Source organism: Cebus imitator, unplaced genomic scaffold (genome assembly GCF_001604975.1).
Source record: "Cebus imitator isolate Cc_AM_T3 unplaced genomic scaffold, Cebus_imitator-1.0 Scaffold75, whole genome shotgun sequence".
Taxonomy (NCBI): domain Eukaryota; kingdom Metazoa; phylum Chordata; class Mammalia; order Primates; family Cebidae; genus Cebus; species Cebus imitator.
In genome coordinates, this window is record NW_016107390.1 from 40500 (window position 1) to 60638 (window position 20139).

General features: G+C 40.2%; 1 protein-coding gene across 1 annotated transcript in view; it reads left to right on the plus strand.

Annotated features, from left to right (window-relative positions):
* ZNF124 (zinc finger protein 124) overlaps positions 1–12045 on the plus strand; it is a 36018-nt gene extending 23973 nt beyond the window's left edge. Inside the window, exons 4-6 of the mRNA XM_017531971.2 lie at positions 7699–7825; positions 8427–8487; positions 10086–12045. Of these exons, the coding sequence (XP_017387460.2) occupies positions 7699–7825; positions 8427–8487; positions 10086–10923 (1026 nt within the window). The 3' untranslated portion in view covers positions 10924–12045. The remainder of the gene's footprint in view (positions 1–7698; positions 7826–8426; positions 8488–10085) is intronic.
* Positions 12046–20139: the final 8094 nt, after the last annotated feature.

The following is a 20139-nucleotide window of genomic DNA, read 5'->3' on the forward strand; positions in this document are numbered from 1 at the left end:
CTCCTGAGTAGCTGGGATTACAGGCACGCGCCACCATGCCCAGCTAATGTTTTGTATTTTTAGTAGAGACGGGGTTTCACCATGTTGACCAGGAGGATGGTCTCGATCTCTTGACCTTGTGATCCACCCGCCTCGGCCTCCCAAAGTGCTGGGATTACAGGCTTGAGCCACCGCGCCCGGCTGGTCTCACTTTTTAAATTTCATCTCTAATTTTGTTTTTTGTCTTCCGTTGGCTTTGGGATTGGTTCATTCTTGTTTCTTTAGTTCCTCTAAGTATAGTGTTAGGTTGCTAATTTCAGATCTTTCAAAGTTTTTGATGTGGCCATTTAGTGCTATAAACTCTCCTCTTAACACTGCCTTAGCAGTGTTCCAGAGATTCTTGTATGTTGTAGCTTTGTTCTCATTAGTTTCAAATAATTTCTTGATTTCTCCCTTAATTTCATTTTTTTCCCCTTTGGATTTGTTGAGGATTTTTTTTTTAATATATATATATTTTTTAAAGATGGGGTTTCACCATGTTGGTCAGGCTGGTCTTGAACTCCCAACCTCAGGTGATCCGCCCGCGTTGGCCTCCAAAGTGCTTGGATTACAGGTGTGAGCCACCGTGCCTGGCCTGAGGATTGTTTTATGGCTGTGTGGTTGATTTTAGAGTACATGCCATGTGCAGGTGAGAAGAATGTATATTCTGTTGTTTTTTGGTGGAGAGTTCTGTGGATGTCTATTAGGTCCATTTGGTGAAGCACTGAGTTCAGATCTCAAATATCTTTGTTATTTCTGCCTTGATGATATAATACCATCAGTGGAGCATTGAAGCCTCCTACTGTTACTGTGTGGTTAAGTCTCTTTGTAGGCGTGTAAGAATTTGCTGTATGAATCTGGGTGCTCTTGTGTTGGGTGCATGCATATTTATGATAGTTAGGTCTGCTTGTTGGATTGAACTGTTTACCATTATGTAATGCCCTTCTTTATCTTTTTTGATTGTTTTTGGTTTAAAGTCTGTTTTGTCTGAAATTTGAGTAGCAACCCCTGCTTTTTTTTTTTTTTTTTTTTTTTTTTTTTTTTTTTTTTTTTTTTTTTTTTTTTTTTTTTTTTTTTTTGCTGAGGGTTAATATATTTTTTGTGTAATTATCTTTACTTAATGTGTTGTTAGGCACACATTAAGCAATTAACATCATAGCATGTACTTAGGCAAACCTAGATGGCATAACGTACTACATGCCTAGGCTATCTGGTATGGCCTATTGCTCCTAGATTTGCTTTTTTCTATTTTCCATTTGTGCTGTAGATTTTTATGGATCTCTTCACTTTGAATGTGTGGGTGTCATTGCATGTGAGATGTGTCTCTTGAAGACAGCATACTATTGGATTTTGCTTCTCTATCCAACTTGTCACTTTGCCTTTTAATTGGGTCATTTAGCCCGTTTACATTCAAGGTTACTATTTACATGTGTGGATTTGATCTTGTTATTGTGTTGTTAGCTAGCTGTGCAGACTTGTTTCTGTGGCTGCTTTATAGTGTCACTTGTCTGTGTACTTAAGCATGTTTTTGTGGTGGCTGGTAATGGTCTTTTCTTTCTGTATTTAGCACTCCCTTTAAGACCTCTTATAAGGCAGATCTAGTGGTAACAAAGTCTCTTAGCACTTGCTTGTCTGAAAATGCTCTTATTTCTCCTTTGCTTATGAAACATTGTGGATAACTTAAGGATAAGAAATTTATGGTTGGAATTTCGTATCCTTAAGTTATTCAAAATAAGTTTCCCTTTATAGGTGGCTAGCCCTTCTCTCTAACTGCTTTTAACATTTTTTCTTTTATTTCAGCCTCAGAGTCTGACTATGTGTCTTGGGGATGGTCACTTTGTCTAGTGTCTCAGAGGGGTTGTGGAATTCCTGAATTTGCACATTGGCCTCTCTAGTGAGCTTGCAAAAATTTTAATTGATGATATCCTCAAATATGTTTACCAGGCTGCTTGCTTTTTCTCCCTTTCTTTTTCAGGAATGCTAATGAGATGTAGATTCGGTCACTTTACATAATCCTGTGTTTATCTGGGGTTTTGTTCATTCTTGTTTAATATTTTTTCTTTAATTTTTTCTGACTCAGTTATTTTGGAGAACTGGTCTTTGAGCTGTGAAATTCTTTCCCCAGCTTGGTTGATTTTGTTGCTGATACTTGTGATTATATTCTGAAATTCTTGAAATGAGTTTTTCAGCCCTATCAGACCAATTTTATTCTTTCTTAAAATGGCCATTTTATCTTCTGCCTTTTGTATCATTTTATTGTATTTCTTAGAATCCCTAGATTGGGAGCCAAGGCTCAGTTTACCACTCCTGAGCTGGTATCAGGCCCCGGCTTTGTTCTCTGGCCCCTTGAGATTAGGAACCTGCTGCACTGCAGAGGCCAATGTGTTCCTGGAACACTGGGCACAGCACTCCAGTGGGTAGTGTTGGCCAAAGTGCTTCACCCAGTGGTGGCAGCAGGGCCCTGCTCACTCACACATGCCAGCAGCAGCAGCAGCCATGAGGCAGGGTGTATGCATGTTGGGTGGGATACTGGTGGCAGTGGGGCTGCAGAATTCCTGCACGTGATCACAGCAGCGGCAGTGGTGGGAGTGGTACGCCGATAGGTGGGGGCTGCCAGCCTCTGTGTGTGCATTCACACTGGCAGCAGTGGCTGCATGGCAAGTGCAGGGGACTTGGTTTGCCAGTGCCCATGAATAAATTTGCAGCAGCATTGGCAGCATGGCCAAGAGGGGGTATGCTTAATTTGGCAGCAGGGGTGTGGTGGGGTGCACGTACACACGCCAGCAGGGGAGGGGAGTGGTCCACATGTGTGTGCCGGCAAAGCTGGGGGGAGTGGCCATGGGCAAGTGTGTGCTGGCAAAACAGCGTGGAGGTGGGTGTGGTGGGGACAGGCTGCGGGTGGGCTGTGTCAGTGGGGTCTGCTCTGCTTTAGCTCTGCAAGGTCAGATGCAGTTTGCCAGTGAAGAAGCTATAGTGAGGGCCCCCAGGAAGCACCCCAGTTGAGCATCTGAGACTATATTGCAAGTAGGCATGGCCAGGTGGGGGTCCCTGGGGAGCACCACAGACAGGACGCCACTGAGTCAGACTGGTCCTGTGTCATGGGCAAGACTGTCCTCTTCTGTCCAGGTGCAATAGTTCCCCTAAGACTAAAGTCCCCTAGAGGTGCATGGTCAGTATTAAGGGATGGCCAGCCCTGGCCATCCTCTGCTGCCAGTGTTCTACACAAACTCTCTGGGTTCTGCGCGGCCTAGAGTCCTGTCCCACCACCTCTCTAAGCAGTTCTTGATGCCAGCTCAGGTGTTTACGGGGTCCCCTGCTGCCAGGAATCCAGGAGCCCATGATGAGAGTGGCTCACTCCTCACCTGTTTACCTTCCTCCCTCCTCAGGAGTCACTAGGGCCATGAATGAGCTTCCATGCAGTAGCCCCGTGCAGGGTTCCCAGCTTCCGTCCCCTTCAGTCCAGCATCTGTGTTTCCTTCCATCCACTCTCAAGGCCTGCCTTCTGAACACCTGCTCAGAATACACCAGTCTTCCCAGTGTCCCGGTCTCGGCGACAGATGTTCCTCTTGGCTGCATCTGGTCAATCATCTTGACGTATTCTGCTTTTGTCGATGGGCTGGTAAGGTGTGGTGGGAGGAGAAGCATTTTATTGACTTATGATTTAGTTTCATTTTTAGAAAGCCTTTGTGTGCCTGGGTTATGACTTTTACAAGCACTTCTCTGTTTTTACCCCTCTGTTACTGAAGCAGGAGGTTAGAGGCGTAATGGAATTGGGCGTTTCCTTTACCCTGGAGGTTTGGCTCCAGTAAAAATTTCAGCTGGTTAGGCTTTTGAGAAATAGTTTCTGCTTATGGCAGAACTATTAAAAAGAAGATAATTCTATGGGCATATTTGCAAACAAGTACATTTTTCTTCTGCTGAAAGCATAAAACAATTTTTCTGTGATCTTCACTGTAAAAGCCTAGTAGAGTTTTTGGAGGTAAAACTCACAAACTTTTAGGAATGCCTAAGACTGGCTACCCTGGAGATTGTCTCATTCTTCAGCAACTCACCAATTACAGTTTAGTTTTCATGCACATGAACTGCTTCCCACAGGGATTTCTTATGATTTTCTGGTTTAGTAAGTTGTGATTATTTGGATTCATCAATGTCTCAAATTTGAGAAGATGGCTTGCCCTGTGATGAATCTAAGAGTGTGATTTTTTTTAGTTTGTTTGCTTGTTACTTTTGCAGATGTGCATTGTCACCTTCCATATCTTTATCTGTGAGATTGGAAACCAGAAGTGTCTCTCCAATTTTTAATGGCTAACTGCTGACAAATTTTGATACTGAACCCTTTTTCTTCCACCTGTGGACCCACATCTGGCTAAGAAAAAAAAAAAAAACTTAAGTGCTTCCTCCTTTAATGGCAGGAGCAGATTTAACCATGCAAACTCCTGCCCATAAAAGTGAATTCTGATCCTAGCTTCTCACCTAACCTCAATAAAAACACTGGTGCCTGGCCTTTTTTCTTCCTCACTTAACCACCTTGAGAGGCCTGCTACTCTCCCCGATAAAAGTCAAAGCCACATCTCTGCAGGTGACCATAACAGTTGGTACCAGAAGCAGGATGTACAGACATTGCCCATCACCCTGTAAGTCTGTCTTCCCTTGCTCCGACTTAGCAGCCTGCCCTGCCAGATGCCCAGCATGCACTTTGACCTGCTGCTTGCTGAGGAGTTAGTGTTTTATGTCGCCTTGCTCTGTTTCTTTCTTAGTGCCAAATCTGTGAATTAAAACTCAGATTGCCACATTACAGGACACTGTTTGTAATAGTTTTTTAAAACAATTCAATTTTTTATTATGAAATATAGTATAAAAAAGAATGAGCCGGGCGCGGTGGCTCACGCCTGTAATCCCAGCACTTTGGGAGGCCAAGGCGGGTGCATCACGAGGTCAAGAGATCGAGACCATCCTGGTCAACATGGTGAAACCCTGTCTCTACTAAAAATACAAAAAATCAGCGGGGCATGGTGGCGTGTGCCTGTAATCCCAGCTACTCAGGAGGCTGAGGCAGGAGAACTGCCTGAACCCAGGAGGCGGAGGTTGCGGTGAGCCGAGATCGCGCCGTTGCACTCCAGCCTGGGTAACAAGAGCGAAACTCCATCTCAAAAAAAAAAGAATACAACTTTTTCATAATTTTTAGTAATTAGAAACATCTGCACTTTGGGACACTGAGATGGGAGGATCGCTTGAGCCTAGGAGTTTAAGACCATCCTGGGCAAAGTAGTGACATCTCATTTCTACAACAAAAGTAAAAAAATTAGCCAGCAATGGTGGCACGTGCCTGTAGTCCTAGCTACTTTGGGGGCTAAGGTGGGAGGATTGCTTAAGCCTGAGAAGTAGAGGCAGGACTGATCCTTGGTCATGCCACTGCACTCCAACGTGGGCAACAGAGCAAGACCTTGTCTTGAAAAAAAATCACTGAAATTGTCACCATGATTTATAACTGAGCCTTGCAGAGTCTTTAGAGTTTACTGTTGGTCACCTCCCAGACTTATTTTCATCTTGCCTCTCAGATGACTACCCTACTGATTCTTTGGCTGTTTTTCATATTTTTTCAATTCATTTGTTTTTAGTTTTGCCTTTGAACTTTCAATAAATATTAGTGAAATTAAAATAAAAAGGTTTGTCAGTGGTTTCCTTGCCTCATTGTGTTTTACACGTTAGTATCTGAGGCTGTGTGCTATCCACTTATACTCATCCATTGCAGTGGGTTGTGCTTTTTCAAGATTTTTTTGTTTTTGTTTTTTTTGTTTTGTTTTGTTTTGGAGGAAAATACTGCTTCTGTCATTATATGCCAGTCTCTAAAAATGCACAATAAATTTTCTGGACACAAGAGAAAAATTCCTGGACTGTAGATTGTGGTAAAGTTCAAATTACTGGAAATAGCAATGGGGTATATTCACTGCCTTTGCCTTAATTTGTGTGTTTGTTTGGTATGGTAATCACCATTTGAGATTCTCTAATTTTCATTCTTCTAAAGAATGTGAACTATTATCTACATGCCATATTATTTGGCTATTTCATTACCAAGGAAATGGATCTCTTTCCGTAGAAAGAGATTTCTATTTTCCCTTTTATGTATCTTTTGCTGATTTTCCCATTTTAAATCACATTTTGTTCATTTTTACTCTGCATACTAATTTTTTTATATTGCATGTATTGCAGGTTTTTTACTATTTTTTGTGTTTTAATTCCCCTAATTTTAATATATTTGAGTTTGTCAGTCTCTGTTGTTTACTTCTTTTCTCCTATTTGTCAAAAAAAAAAAACCTTGTCTGTGACTTCTGCAAGTGGTCTAGTTGTGCTTTTCATGTTTGAATATACAACAGAATGATAATTGTCCACCTAATAGAGGTCAGTACAATCCTTTTTTTTTTTTCAATTAAATACCAGTTAGCTTTATTCCATGTTTAAAGTCCTTGATACTTCCTTCACTATTCTACAGTGTCTCCTCTGTTACTAGTCAGCTTTCCATATCAATTGCAGCTCATTAAAGACTAAAGTCCTCCTCTTGGCCTGTTTCTTTATCTCTCTACTTATACTACACTGCCCTGAATATTACATTTGAAAATCATTGATGGGTGTTAGGCAAGCCATCCCACTGTTATTCAGAAGGCTGTGATGGTTGTTAGACATTTGTTATTTTTGTAGGTTTTGAAAAGTAGTTTTTGCTGAACTGCTAGAAAGTCTGTTTCAGGCATCTCTGAAAGTTTACACGAATATCTTTTGTAAGAGGTGATATCTAGATGACATTAAGTTTTTTTCTTTGAACACATGCCTTCTTTTCACTTACTCTATTCTGCTTTGACATTTTTCAGTAGAAATTGTAAAATAATTATTTTGGGATTATTGAATATTATTAGTTTTAATTACCTCTTGATTAGATTTGGTCTTGAGTGAACCGCTTGCAAGCTTCTACATGTTTTCTCTTGGTGTAACCACATGGATTGGGCTCAATTTCCCAATTAAAAAGTTGTGACATCATATATGAGCTGTTGTCTACAGGGAAGCTCATCAGATGTTCCGTGCTCAGAGTATGTTTTTGTTTGTTTATTGAGGCTGATCCCCTAGCCACCACTGCTACAATAAAACAAAATAATAGACTTTTGGAAGGAAAACAGGAGTTCAGCAAGTACTCCTGTTTGCTTAGATAAACTCCTGTTCAGATTGCTTAGATAAACTATTTAGCAACAGTGAGCCGCAGTTATCACTTAGGTTGGCAGGATGGTTAAGTTCCCTTGATACCAGCAAAGGTTGAACTTAGTAGCAGGTATTTCTAAGGATAAGTAGTCTAGTGACTGCTAATATTAACTCTCTTATACATACCAGATACTAAGACTTTGTTATAATATATACTATAGGTATATTCTATAAAGAAAAATTATAACAGCAAATATTACTCCCTGGATCCCCCAACAAAAAGGGTATTCCTTTGCTGCTTCCTTGCTGATTAGTTCAACTTTAACCTGCTGTGTAGAGAAAGTAAGTGTAGACAGAGTCGTAGTTCTAATGACTAAGCTGTGGAATAAATAAATGTTCACCACAGAGTCAGGTGAACATCTTATGAATTGACTATATATTTCCAGTGCTTTCAGTCTCATCCATCCTCCTCTACCAAAATGTGGACTGTTTTAGAACTCTGTTGCCTTTGAGGATGTGGCTGTGAACTTCACCCAGGAGGAGTGGGCTTTGTTGGATCCTTCCCAGAAGAATCTCTATAGAGATGTGATGCAGGAAACCTTCAGGAACCTGGCTTCTATAGGTAAGAATCACAATATTTCTTTAGTCAATCAGAGAGTAAATATTTCATGGTTTTCAGTGTTGTTCCATTATTTGGAATGTACAAAGGGAACACTTTGCTAAATGAATAAGGCATGGACCCAGCGTGCAGTGACTCTTGTTTCTTAGTCTGTTTTTAATTGTTATAGCAGAATACCTGATCCTGGGTAATTTACAAAAATAATTTTATATTGATTTATGGTTCTAGTGGCTAGAAAGTCCAAGGTTGCATCCGGTAAGGACCTCGTGACATGAAGCAGAAGGGAGTGGTCATGTGTAAAGGGATCACACTGCGAGAAAGTAAGGGCAGTTCTAGGAAGCTAAACTTGCCTTTGTAACAGCTTGCCCTCTGGTAACTAATTCAGTCTTGCAAGAGTAAGAGAAAACATTCACTCCCAAGCAAGGACATTAATTATTAATAAGGACTCTGTACCCATAACACAAATGATGTTGCCGTGTTGGTGACCAAATTACAGCATTCCTTTTGGTGGGTAAAAACCATATCCCCACCATAGCGCCTAGAATCTAGTAACTTTTCTATAATTTCAAATAATTTGTAATATATTTCTGGGTCTACATTTTAGGAAACAAAGGGGAAGACCAGAGCTTCGAAGATCAGTACAAAAAGTCCTGGAGAAATCTAAGGTAATTTGTACTCACAAGAAGGAGCAGTCCACCTTGGGGACAATTGTAGTATGGTAATCATATGTTTAAAACAAGCAAACAAGACCAGGTGTGGTGGCTCATGACTGTAATCCCAGCACTTTGGGAGGCTGAGGCAGGCGGATCACCTGAGGTCAGGAGTTTGAGACCAACTTGACCAACATGGCGAAACCTCGTCTCTACTAAAGATACAAAATTAGCCAGGCATGGTGGCACATGCCTGTAATCCCAGCTACTTGGGAGGCTGAGGCAGGAGAATCACTTGAATCTGGGAGGCGGAGGTTGCAATGAGCCAAGGTTGCATCCTTGCACTCTAGCCAGGGAAAAAAGAGCAGAACACCGTCTGGGGAGTGAGGAAGCAAACAAGAAAAATTAAGGACAACATCAATTTATTCTCAAAATTTTTACCAAAAATATAAACTTCAGTGTAACATGGATTGTGTTTGCAAAACAGTTCACTTGGACTATTTTGCAAACACTTACAATCCATGTTACACTGAAGTAACATGTGTTTTTAGTCTACTTGCATTGCTATAAAAAAGATACCTAGGCTGAGTAATTCAAAATGAAGAGTTTTATTTGGCTAATGGTTCTCCAGGCTTTCTCAGAAGCATAGAACCAGCGTCTGCTTCTGCTGAGGACCTCAGACAGCTTCCAATCATGGTAGGAGGGGAAGGGGAGATGACATGTCACATGGGGAGAGAAGGAGCAAGAGAGAGGAAGTGCCAAACTTTTATTTTTTTTTTTGAGACACAGTCTCACTGCGTCATCCAGGCTGGAATGCAGTGGTGCAATCTTGGCTCACTGCAACCTCTGCCTCCCGGGTTCAAGCAATTCTCCTGCCTCAGCCTTTCAAGTAGCTGGGATTACAGGCACACGCCACCACGCCCGGCTAATTTTTGTATTTTTAGTAGAAATAAGGTTTTGCCGTATTGGCCAGGCTGGTCTCAAACTCCTGACCTGAAGTGATCCACCCACCTCAGCCTCCCAAGGTGCTGGGATTACGGGTATGAGCCACTGTGCCGGCCATTTTTTAAAAAACAATCTGATCTTTTAGGAACTAATAGAGTAAGAAGTCACTATGACCACAACAGTGCCACTTATGTGGAATCTGCTCCCATGACCCAAAGACCTCACACTAGGTCATACCTCCAACATTAGGATCAACCTTCAGCATGAAATTTGAAGGGAGTAGATACCCAAACTGTATTCAGTAATAAGAAACTGCATATAAGAATATTACTGTTTTGTTAATAGCTATAAGGGAGGGAGCCATGTTGCAGACTAATCAATCCATTTCAGTTTGTTTATGGTAGAAAACTTGCACTTTCTCTGATAGGTAGCAATGTCAGTTCAGATTTAGTAATAAAGGAAAATAATTAATAAACCATTAATGATGGGTTTGTCATTTTCTGTAGAAGTCATTTGATAGAGACACTGTGTAAAATTCAATAAATTAGTGTAGAAAAACCTTCAGCCAGATGCCAGATTTTAATTTGAATGAAAAAGTGTCTACTGGAGTAAAACCATGTGAATACAACGTGTGTGAAGAATTCTTCATGTCATTGATCCCTTCATAGGCACATCATATCTCACTCTGGAAACAACCCACATAGGTGTGAGGAATGCAGAGAGAAGCCATGTACATATAAACAGTGTCAGAAAACGTCCCTTTCTGTCACAAGGGTTCAGAGAGACACAGTAGTGCACATTGGAAATGGACCTTCTAGCTGTAAAATATGTGAGAAAGTTTTTAATATTCCCAGTTTATTTCAAATACATCAGAGAAATCACACTGGAGAGAAACCCAATGAATGTACGGAATGTGGGAAAGCCTTTGGATTTTCCCGTTCTCTTAATAGACATAAAAGGATTCACACTGGAGAAAAACCCTATGAATGTAAGAAATGTGGTAAAGCCTTCAGTCGTTCCAGTCACCTTCATGACCATGACAGAACTCATACTGGAGAGAGACCCTATGAATGTAAGCAGTGTGGGAAAGCCTTCCGCTATTCCAATGGCCTTCACTACCATGAAAGAACCCACACTGGAGAGAAGCCTTATGTGTGTGTGGAGTGTGGCAAAGCATTAAGTTGTCTCAGTTCCTTGCAGGGACATATAAAGGCTCATGCTGGTGAAGAACCGTATGCATGTAAGAAATGTGGGAAAGCCTTCAGATATTCCAGTTCCCTTCAGAAACATGAAAAAACTCATACTGCACAGAAACCCTATGTGTGTAAGAATTGTGGGAAAGTCTACAGATGTTCCAGTTACCTTCATAACCATGAAAGAACTCATACTGGAGAGAAACCCTATGAATGTCAGAAATGTGGTAAAGCCTTTAGTCGTGCTAGTACCCTTTGGAAACATAAAAAAACTCATATTAGAGAAAAGCCCTATAAATGCAAAAAAACATGAAGGTTTCAGTCATTACAGTTCTTGTCAAAAACATGAACAATCACATGCTTGAGAGAAACTCTGTGAATGTAAGGTATAGGACAGTACTTAACTTTCCCAGATTTCTTCAAACACATGAAAGGAATCAAACTGGAGATAAACCCTGTGACCCTATAAGCAGTATGGTAAAGCCTTTAATTTTTCCATTTCTTTCTAAAAACTTGAAAGGATTCACACTGAAGGAAATCCTAATGAATGTATAAAATGTGGTATTGCAGGCATGTGATGGTATAAAAACACCTGCATTCTAGAGAAAAACTATCATTCTAGAGAAGAACTTTATGAGTGTCTCAAATGTGGGAATGCCTGCATTTATCCTGTAACTCACTCGAAGACCTATGGTAACACATACTCCAGATTGACCCTATAAATAAAAGAATGCCCACCAGATTGAAACCCTGGTAGCTTGGGAAATACATAAAATTGTGAATTTTAACAGTTACTTTAAAAGTCATGTGAAAACTCCTGCTGGAAATAAATTCTGTAAATGTAAGTAATATGGAAAGCCTTATGCAAATTAATTATAGTACAATTCTCAAGAAAATTCACTACGTGAACGAGATGTTTTAGGAGCTATAAGCTGAATTTATCAATTCTCATTTTTAAAGAGCGTCTCTAGAATATAGATTTTCACTTACTTTGCAAACAAACATAGAGGTGAGACTTTTCAAGCAGTAGTACAAGAGTTAAATATGTATTTTTATTTTAAAGCTAGTAAATTTTATTTTTCTATCTATTTTAAAGTGTGTTGGGCATGTTCATTTTCTTTATTTTCCTTTTTTCATTCTTTTTTTCTTGCATAGCCATTTAAAAAAAAATTTGTGGGTTACATACTAGGTGTGTGAAAGTATTTCTAACATGTATATGTAAGTTTAACCTCTATGTAGTTGTTTGGTTAATTGGCCATTGATAAATGAGTCTTTGTTAATTGCTGGGATTTTTTTACTGGCTTTATATGGCAGGATTTGTATATTTTCAACACTATTATATATATGTTCCGTTATTTTAGTTGACAAAAACTATTCTCTTTTGGTGTAAAAAAAAGTTTATTTTCTTTGCTAATAAAGAGTTGCTGTCAATTTGTAAGTGTGTAAAGTTTATTATAGAGTATATTCTCATGAATTATTTTCATCTGTTCTTTACAATGTCATTATTTTTGGCTATTTGCACAGGTCACATTTGCTTAAGGAGAGAGACCTGTGATAGAAAAGTGTCTTGTGTCTAATCTGAGAAAGAAAGCATCCAGTCTTCCCATCATGTGTGATGTTAGCTGAGGGTTTTAAAAATAAATGCCTTAAAGCAGGTTGAGAAAGTTTTCTGCTGTTCAATATTTATTGAATATTTTATTGTCAAGTGTTGTTGAAGTTTGTCTCTTGGCTTTTGTGCATCTATTTGAATGATCTTGTGGTTTTGAAATTTATTCTGTCAACATGGTATATTACACTAACTGTCTTTCTAAAATAAGAGATGGCGTCTAACTTTGTCACCCAGGCTGATCTCAAACTCCTGGGCTCCAGTGATTCTCCTGCCTTGGCCTCTCAAAGTGTTGGGATTACAGATGTGAGCCACTGTGCCCAGCCAAATTGACTTTTAGATGCGAAAACAACATTGCTTTTTTGGGGGGTTAAATCTCTTTTGGTAATGAAATATAAGTTTTTTTATATATTGGTAAATTCAGTTTTGTATCTTTTGAGACTTTTTGCATTCATGTTGAAAGAAATTTGTATACCCTAGTTTCGTTTGTAGTGCTGTATATTATATAGTGTTATTTTGTATATATACAGTGTATTAGTTCATTCCCACTCTATGAAGAAATTTTTGGGACTGGGCAATTTATAAAGGAAAGAGGCTTAATTGACTCACAGTTCAGCATGGCTGAGGAGGCCTCAGGAAACTTTAAATTCTGGCAGAAGGTGAAGGGAAAGCAAGGTACCTTCATAAGATGGCAAAGTACAAGCAGGGGAAATGCCAGACGCTTATAAAACCATCAGATCTCATGAGACTCATTATCATGAGCACTGCATGGGGGAAATCACCCCCATGATTCAGTTACCTCCACGTGGTCTTGCCCTTGACATATGGGGATTATTACAAGTCGGTGAGATTTGGGTGAGGACATGGGGTGTGTGTGTGTGTAAGGAGACTTCCATTCTGGAGAGAACTGGGAATCTCACACAGTTGCCTGACAAGTGACTGTTGTGTAGGAAACATGGTATCCTTGTGTTTTCTATGGGACTTTTTTTCTTGCTGCTGTTATGTGCATTTTTCTAATGAGGTGCGTATCCATAGATCCTCGCAGTTTAGGCGCAGATGAGCAAAGAGAAGGGAAATAATCATTTTATATTATTCCCTCCCAAAGGATGGGAGAATACCTCTCTCAATGCAAAACTCCTAGCCAGGGTGGGCTTTCCTTAGCATTGCTGCTTACCAGTATGCTAAAGATATAATCCTGTGATCACAAGGCTTGATGAACTTAGACAAAATGACCTTCATATTGTTGCAGAATTCGAGAGACCGAAGAGATCAGTGAGCTTGCAGAAGGATTTAATTTTAGGTGCACACCAGCTCAGCTCGGATTTGAATCCAAAATGGCTGAGTGCTGAACAAAGACAAGGCTTCACCTTTTACACATGAAGTACACAGGGACGGGAAAACAAGTTTGCATCTGCAGAACAAAGACAGCTTATTAAGCAGTGACAGGCACATAACTCGGGCTTACATATGATTTTTGCTATGCAGCACCGATGCTTATTATCTGTAGAGCTCAAGGGTTCTGACACGGGCCTCATCTGTTCCCCTCCACCACAGTGCCTAGAAGGCGGGAGTCTGGTCTGTTTAGGCATTTCTCATGATCTTTGCTGTGTTACAGAAACTTAGAGTTATCAGCTATGGAAAATGAGAATTTATAAACTTATAAAACTTGTAAAGCAGGATGCCATTCCACAGGAGGGGGAAGGACTCAGGGAAGGTTGCTTATAGAAGAATAATTTAATTTCTGCTTCCCTTTCCTGGATTAATAGGGATGCTAATGTCAGCATGATTTAGTTGCACTCACTGTAGGCTCAAGTGGTCTTTTTTACTGTGAGTTGCTGGGTTTCTTAACACTTTCCCTTAACCACACAGATAGTCTACACTGTCTGTTACCAGATAGAGATAGTACCTGAAACCTGTAACTTTACGTAAGTGGAAATCTAAAATGTTATAAGGTAATTTTTACAGTGAGAAAGGGGAAGAGTATGTGATGTGCCCACGTCTGAAAACCTAATAGCAGATGATTCACAAATCATAATAGAGCATGTCATTTAAAGGCACTCCTTGGCTTCAGACAGGATCAAGCCCCCACCCTCCTCCCATGCAGCGTCTGAATTTAGACAAATCACTTACCCTCTCGATGTTTAAGTTCTCATCATGATAATGGCAGCACCTACCTTATAGATCTGTGGAGAATAGAAAGTTAACACATGGGTGCTCATCATAAGTGATGAGTACATTGCAGGGACACTTTAAATGGCATACATTTACATACTGGAAACCTTTTAATCACTGAAAAACATCAAGTAACACTTCTAATGGTGAAACAATGGTTGGTGCAGAATATTGGATTTTGTTTGACATTTTAAATGTAGCTCATGTCTCATGTTCTCCTGCAGGGTCCTGTGGCTCTGAGGGTAAGTGTTAGTCTGTGGGAACTGACAGAACAGCTGCCAAGGACTTGACACTAGGAATAGTCTTATCACAGGTGGCACTCGGCGTCCTGGGGAATTTCTGGGCCTTTCCCATTGTCTCTTCCTGTGTTTCACTGGGTGCAGGTTAAGTTCAGAGAGTTGATTACCAAGTGCCTGACTGTAGGCACCTCGTTACTCCTCTCCGGAGGAGTTCCGCAGACAGTGACGGATTTGGGATGGAAACATTTCCTCGCTGATTTCAGATGCTGACATGCTTGCAGAGTGAGCACGGCTGTTTACTGGCATCACTTGTCTCTTCAGTGTCTTCCAGGTGACCCTGATCAGTACCAGGAACTCCCCGTGGGCAGAGCTTAACGTGAAAGCCCCTGAGCACATATGCCTGTGGTAGATGCTCCAAATTTTGATACTTTTTTTTTTCTGTGTATTTGACTAGCAAAGTAACATCAAAACAAAGTATTTGGGATACTGTTGTTTATCCTGACACAACTGGCGTGCCTCAGGCAGCATTGTCGCCATTCCCTGGCGTTTTGTGCTTGAGGATCAGGCCCTGGGCCAGTGGTTTCACGATTTTCATCTCTACAGGCACAATGAACAGGTCCAGGACACACACAGGACTCATGTCTCCCTGGATCTCTCCCTGAATCCAGGCTACCAAAACCAGCTTGTTTTCTAGTGATTGCCTTTGTATCTTTTTGCACTCTTTCGGCTTTAGGTTCTTTTTAAATAACCCCACTCTGTTCACGGTGAACATCTCTGCAGTAACCAGTGCAGGTTTCCCAACCAGCAGTTTCTTTTTTCTCATCAGCAGAGACTCCAGCATACCAAGGATTTGCATTACCTAGATAAGCAATTTTAAAATCCCTTAGTCTTCTCAGAAATACATGGGTTGTATGTGTGTTCAGTGCTCGTCTGTTTAGTCGTCTCCATGGACCTGTAAACACAATTACAAAAGAGTAACTGTTGGGTGCCAGCCCCAACCCTGTACGTGGGTGCTCTTAGCCCTGGCAGTGACGAGGGGTGATAAAGACAAGAGTAGAGTTCCACAGTAGGGTCCAGGGGATCAGCACGAGAGTAGGGACCCCGTCAGCCCTGAGCCCTGGGCTCCACACGCTTTTATTAGGTGCATTATCTTGTTAATCTTGCGGGCGGTGGTGAGGGGAGGTGAGAAGGGTCAGCTAAAAGCTATTGTGGGGTAAGATGGGGTGGGGGAGAGCGTGGGTCTGCAGCATTCAATAGCAAATGTGGTTCTTGTAAGAAATGCGAACCTAGGACGCTGAATAGTATCAAGGTGCATCTGCATGGGAGCACAGCGGATAGGGCGGGCACCACCAGTTCTGACCACACGGTGCATCAAGGGGCTTTATCTCCTGAGCATTGTGGACACAGAATCAGTTACGCCATATTCTGTGAACTTAGAGCCTGTGGTGCTGCAGTTATCTCTGCCCTGCAAGGCCTTCCTGCCTTGCAAGTTCCACCTTCTACAAAGACACTCTGGAGTCTTGTGAGCAGAGTTCTTACACAAGCCCTCATTACGGGACTCTCATGCAGACCCTATGTTGGGAAGAGATCATGGGACCAAAGCTGTCTTTCCTGCCTTGCACCCACACCGCTGCATTCCGTGGTTTTAAAGCGCACTCAGGTGTTCTTTGCTATAGGCCACCTGTTCCCGCTTGGTTTCTGTTTTTACAGGTCCTAATCTTTATTTTACTGCACCATAGTTTGGAGTTTTTAAGATTCAGTATTTGTTCCGTGGCATGAATCTCAGTGTATAAAAAGCAAAGCAAGCTTGTAATCATTTAACCAAAAATAACACAGGTCTGCCCCTGGCCATCTTGGCTCACAAATAACATTACAAGAAATTGACAGTATATACTCACATAAATACATTAAACATAAAGGTGTGATTGTTTTTCTGTGTGTGACAGATTCTGCTTATCAAGCAGTAATGCTGCAAAATTGTACATCAAGAATGTAAAAACAATAGTAATTACAATGACAAAATGATTTATCATAAATTCTATTACATTTAATATATCACTGTACTAGTTAATTCATGGTTAATTTATCTTTATTCAACTATATATAGTCAAGTAATATTTGTCTTTAATAGGAGTAACTAGTCTATTTTGTTGAATATTATAATGGGTGTATTTGGGACTGGATTTATTGACTTGCTGTATTCATGATACCTGCTGTGTTCTTTTTATCTTCTTTTGTACTATATTTTAATATAATTCTACCTTTTTCCTCTTTTTCACTGGAAGTCGTATATTTATATCTTTTTGTTTTTAACCTAGAAATTGCAACTTATTTTTAAACACTGCCACAGTGTCAAGCGAGTTAATACCTGTGCCCTGTGAGCAGTACTTTAATCTATTTAGCATCCTTCAACATAAAACAAAATTCTTACATGTATTTAAAATATTTAAAAACACATGCACATGTCCTAAGTGGATAGCACAATATAATTTTAAATATTGGGCACAATTTTATCAGAGGCTTTTTAGATCTTAAAAAAAAAAAAAAAAAAAAAAAGAAGTTGTGTGGGGGGGGGGAAGACATTTTTAGCCCAAAGATACACTTGTGATCCCAGTCACTTATTTTCAGGGATGAATACTGTATCCATCTTTAATGGATAGGTCACTTTTCCTTTTATACTTTATATAAACGTCATGCAGGAGGAATGCGTTTGTACATGGCTTTTAAAATTCAGTAGGTTGTTTTGAGTTTTTCTGTATTTCTGCATGTTTTGGATTTTTTTTAGCATTGAGTTCTGTTGTGTGAGTATCGGACAATTCTGTGCTGATGCACACACGCATGTGTTTCAGTTGCAGGTATCAGGAACAGGACAGTATGTAAATTCTAGAAAATGTATTGGTATTGGTGAAACGTACAAATTTCTGTTGGGAACATATGTAATAGTGAATTTGTTGTGTTGTATGTTTACCTCTCTTCAGCTGTAGGTGCTATTACCAGTTTTTTTTTGCTTGTAACACTTTTCATGCCAACAAGTAATGTGTGAATTTTCTTGTGTACGCACATCTTTGTCAACACATGGTGTTTTCTGTCATTTTCATTTAGTCTCTGGTTGCTGTGCGATTGTCAATTGTCTCAAGCTTTATTTACATCTCTCTGATTACTAACAGAGTTGAACATTTCAGCAAACTTTTTTGTTATTAAATAATCTCTATTTTGAAGATGTATTTTTCTCATCTCCTCATTGTTTTAGGGTTTTTTTTCTTCTTGACTTATGGTAGTTCTTTACGTGGAGCTGGATAAGACTTGTTTCTTTGGTAGCCCTCTCAGTCTCTCTCTTTCTGTATTTTGATAAGCTCTTAATTTTAATAAAATTTTATTTTGCCCAGTATTTTTTGTTTTATTTGAGAAATATTTCTCTATTTTAAGATTTTTTTGTTTGTTTATCTGTCTGTTTTGAGACGGAGTCTTGCTCTTGTTGCCCAGGCTAGAGTGCAATGGTGTGATCTGGGCTTACTGCAACCTCCGCCTCTCGGGTTCAAGCAATTCTCCTGCTTCAGCTTCCCAAGTAGCTGGGATCACAGGCATACAGCACCACACCCTGCTAATTTTGTATTTTTTATTAGAGACAGGGCTTCTCCATGTTAGTTAGGCCAGTCTTGAACTCGCGACCTCAGGTGATCTACCTGCCTCAGCTCTCCAAAGTGCTGGGATTATAGGCATGAGCCTCCGTGCCTGGCCAAGATTTTGTTTTTTAAATCAGGGTATATGTTTAAAATGTTATTTTGCAGTTCATTGAGAATTGAGTTTTTTCATGGCTAGGAATTTTATTTTTTTCCAGTAAGCTAACAAAATATAATTTATTTTGTATTTTGATAACTTCTTTAGTAGAATTTTATTTGTTCTTTCCCCCAGCATAGCAAATGGTTTTTTTTTGTTGTTGTTGTTGTTTTAAGAAATCTTTCTCGCCCAGCACGGTGGCTTACACCTGTAATCCCAGCACTTGGGGAGGCCGAGGCGGGTAGATCATGAGGTCAGGAGATCAAGACCATCCTGGTCAACATGGTAAAACCCCATCTGTACTAAAAATACAAAAACTAGCTGGGCATGGTGGCGCACACCTGTAGTCCCAGCTGCTCGGGAGGCTGAGGCAGAAGAATTGCTTGAACCTGAGGTGGAGGTTGCTGAGAGCCGAGATTGCGCCATCGCACTCCCCACTGGGCAACAAGAGCAAAACTCTTGTCTCAAAAAAAAAAAAAAAAAAATCTTAAGGCCACAGAGATTCTGTTTATATTTTTGTTTTTTTAATCAGGATGTATATTGAAAATTTGATTTTGCAGTTCATTCAGAATTCAAGTTTTTTGTGGCTAGGAATTTTATTTTTTTCCAGTAAGCTAAGAAAATATAATTTATTCTGATTCTGAATATGGTTCTTCTTATTTGCTGTCACCTGTCATTGCTTCACCCAAATCAGTATCATCTCACCCTCAGAGCTGACTTTTCTGTGAAGACTGTGTATAATTCTATTTCTTTCTTCATCTTCCAGTTTTCAGCAGCCCCACAGCACCAAAGAGTCAATGGTAGTTTTAGTCCAAAATCATCTGTGGGCCTTTTTTGCTCAATGGATAAATTATTTTCATATTTTATTCATATGTTTAATTTTAAAATATTGACAAATATTGGATATATTCAAGATATCTCCAAATATGCATTGTGTGGTAACTGTTACAAAATCAGTATCTGCCATGGCTTAAAAGTTTGTGCTTCTCTTAAATTCATGTTGAAACTTAAGCTCCAACACAACAGTATTAAGAGCTGGGGCCTTTAGGAGGTTGTTAGGTCATAAAGGCTGTGCCCTCATCATCGAGATTGATGACTTCATAAAAGGGCTTGAGGGAGTGAGTTCTGCCATTTCTGCCCTTCTGCTGTCTGTGAACATAACATTCAAGGTGTCGTCTTGAAAGCAGAGACCAAGGTCCTCACCAGAGACAGTCTGCCTCTGGCTTGATTTTGCACTTCCAAGCCTATATAACTGTGAGCAATGAATTTATGTCATGTATACATTACCTAGTCAGGTATTTTGTTAAAGCAGCAGGAATGCATTGAGACAGCATCTATTGCCACCCATGCTGTACGTTAGATCGCCAGAACTGGTTCATCTTATAACTGAAAGTTTGTATTTTTTGAGCAGTGTCTCCCCATTTCCCCTACCTTCCAGCCCTTGGAAACCACTGTGTCGTCTGTTTCTATGAGTTCAATGTTTTTTTGGGTTTTTTTGTTTTTTTTTTTTCAATTTATTATTGCATTTTAGGTTTTGGGGTACATGTGAAGAACATGCAAGATTGTTGCATAGGTACACACGTGGCAGTGTGATTTGCTGCCTTCCTCCCAATCACCTACATCTGGCATCTCTCCCCTTGTTATCTCTCCCCAACTCCCCACCCCCCACCGTCCCTCCCCTATTTCCCCCCAACTGACCCCAGTGTGTGATGCTCCCCTCCCTGTGTCCATGCGT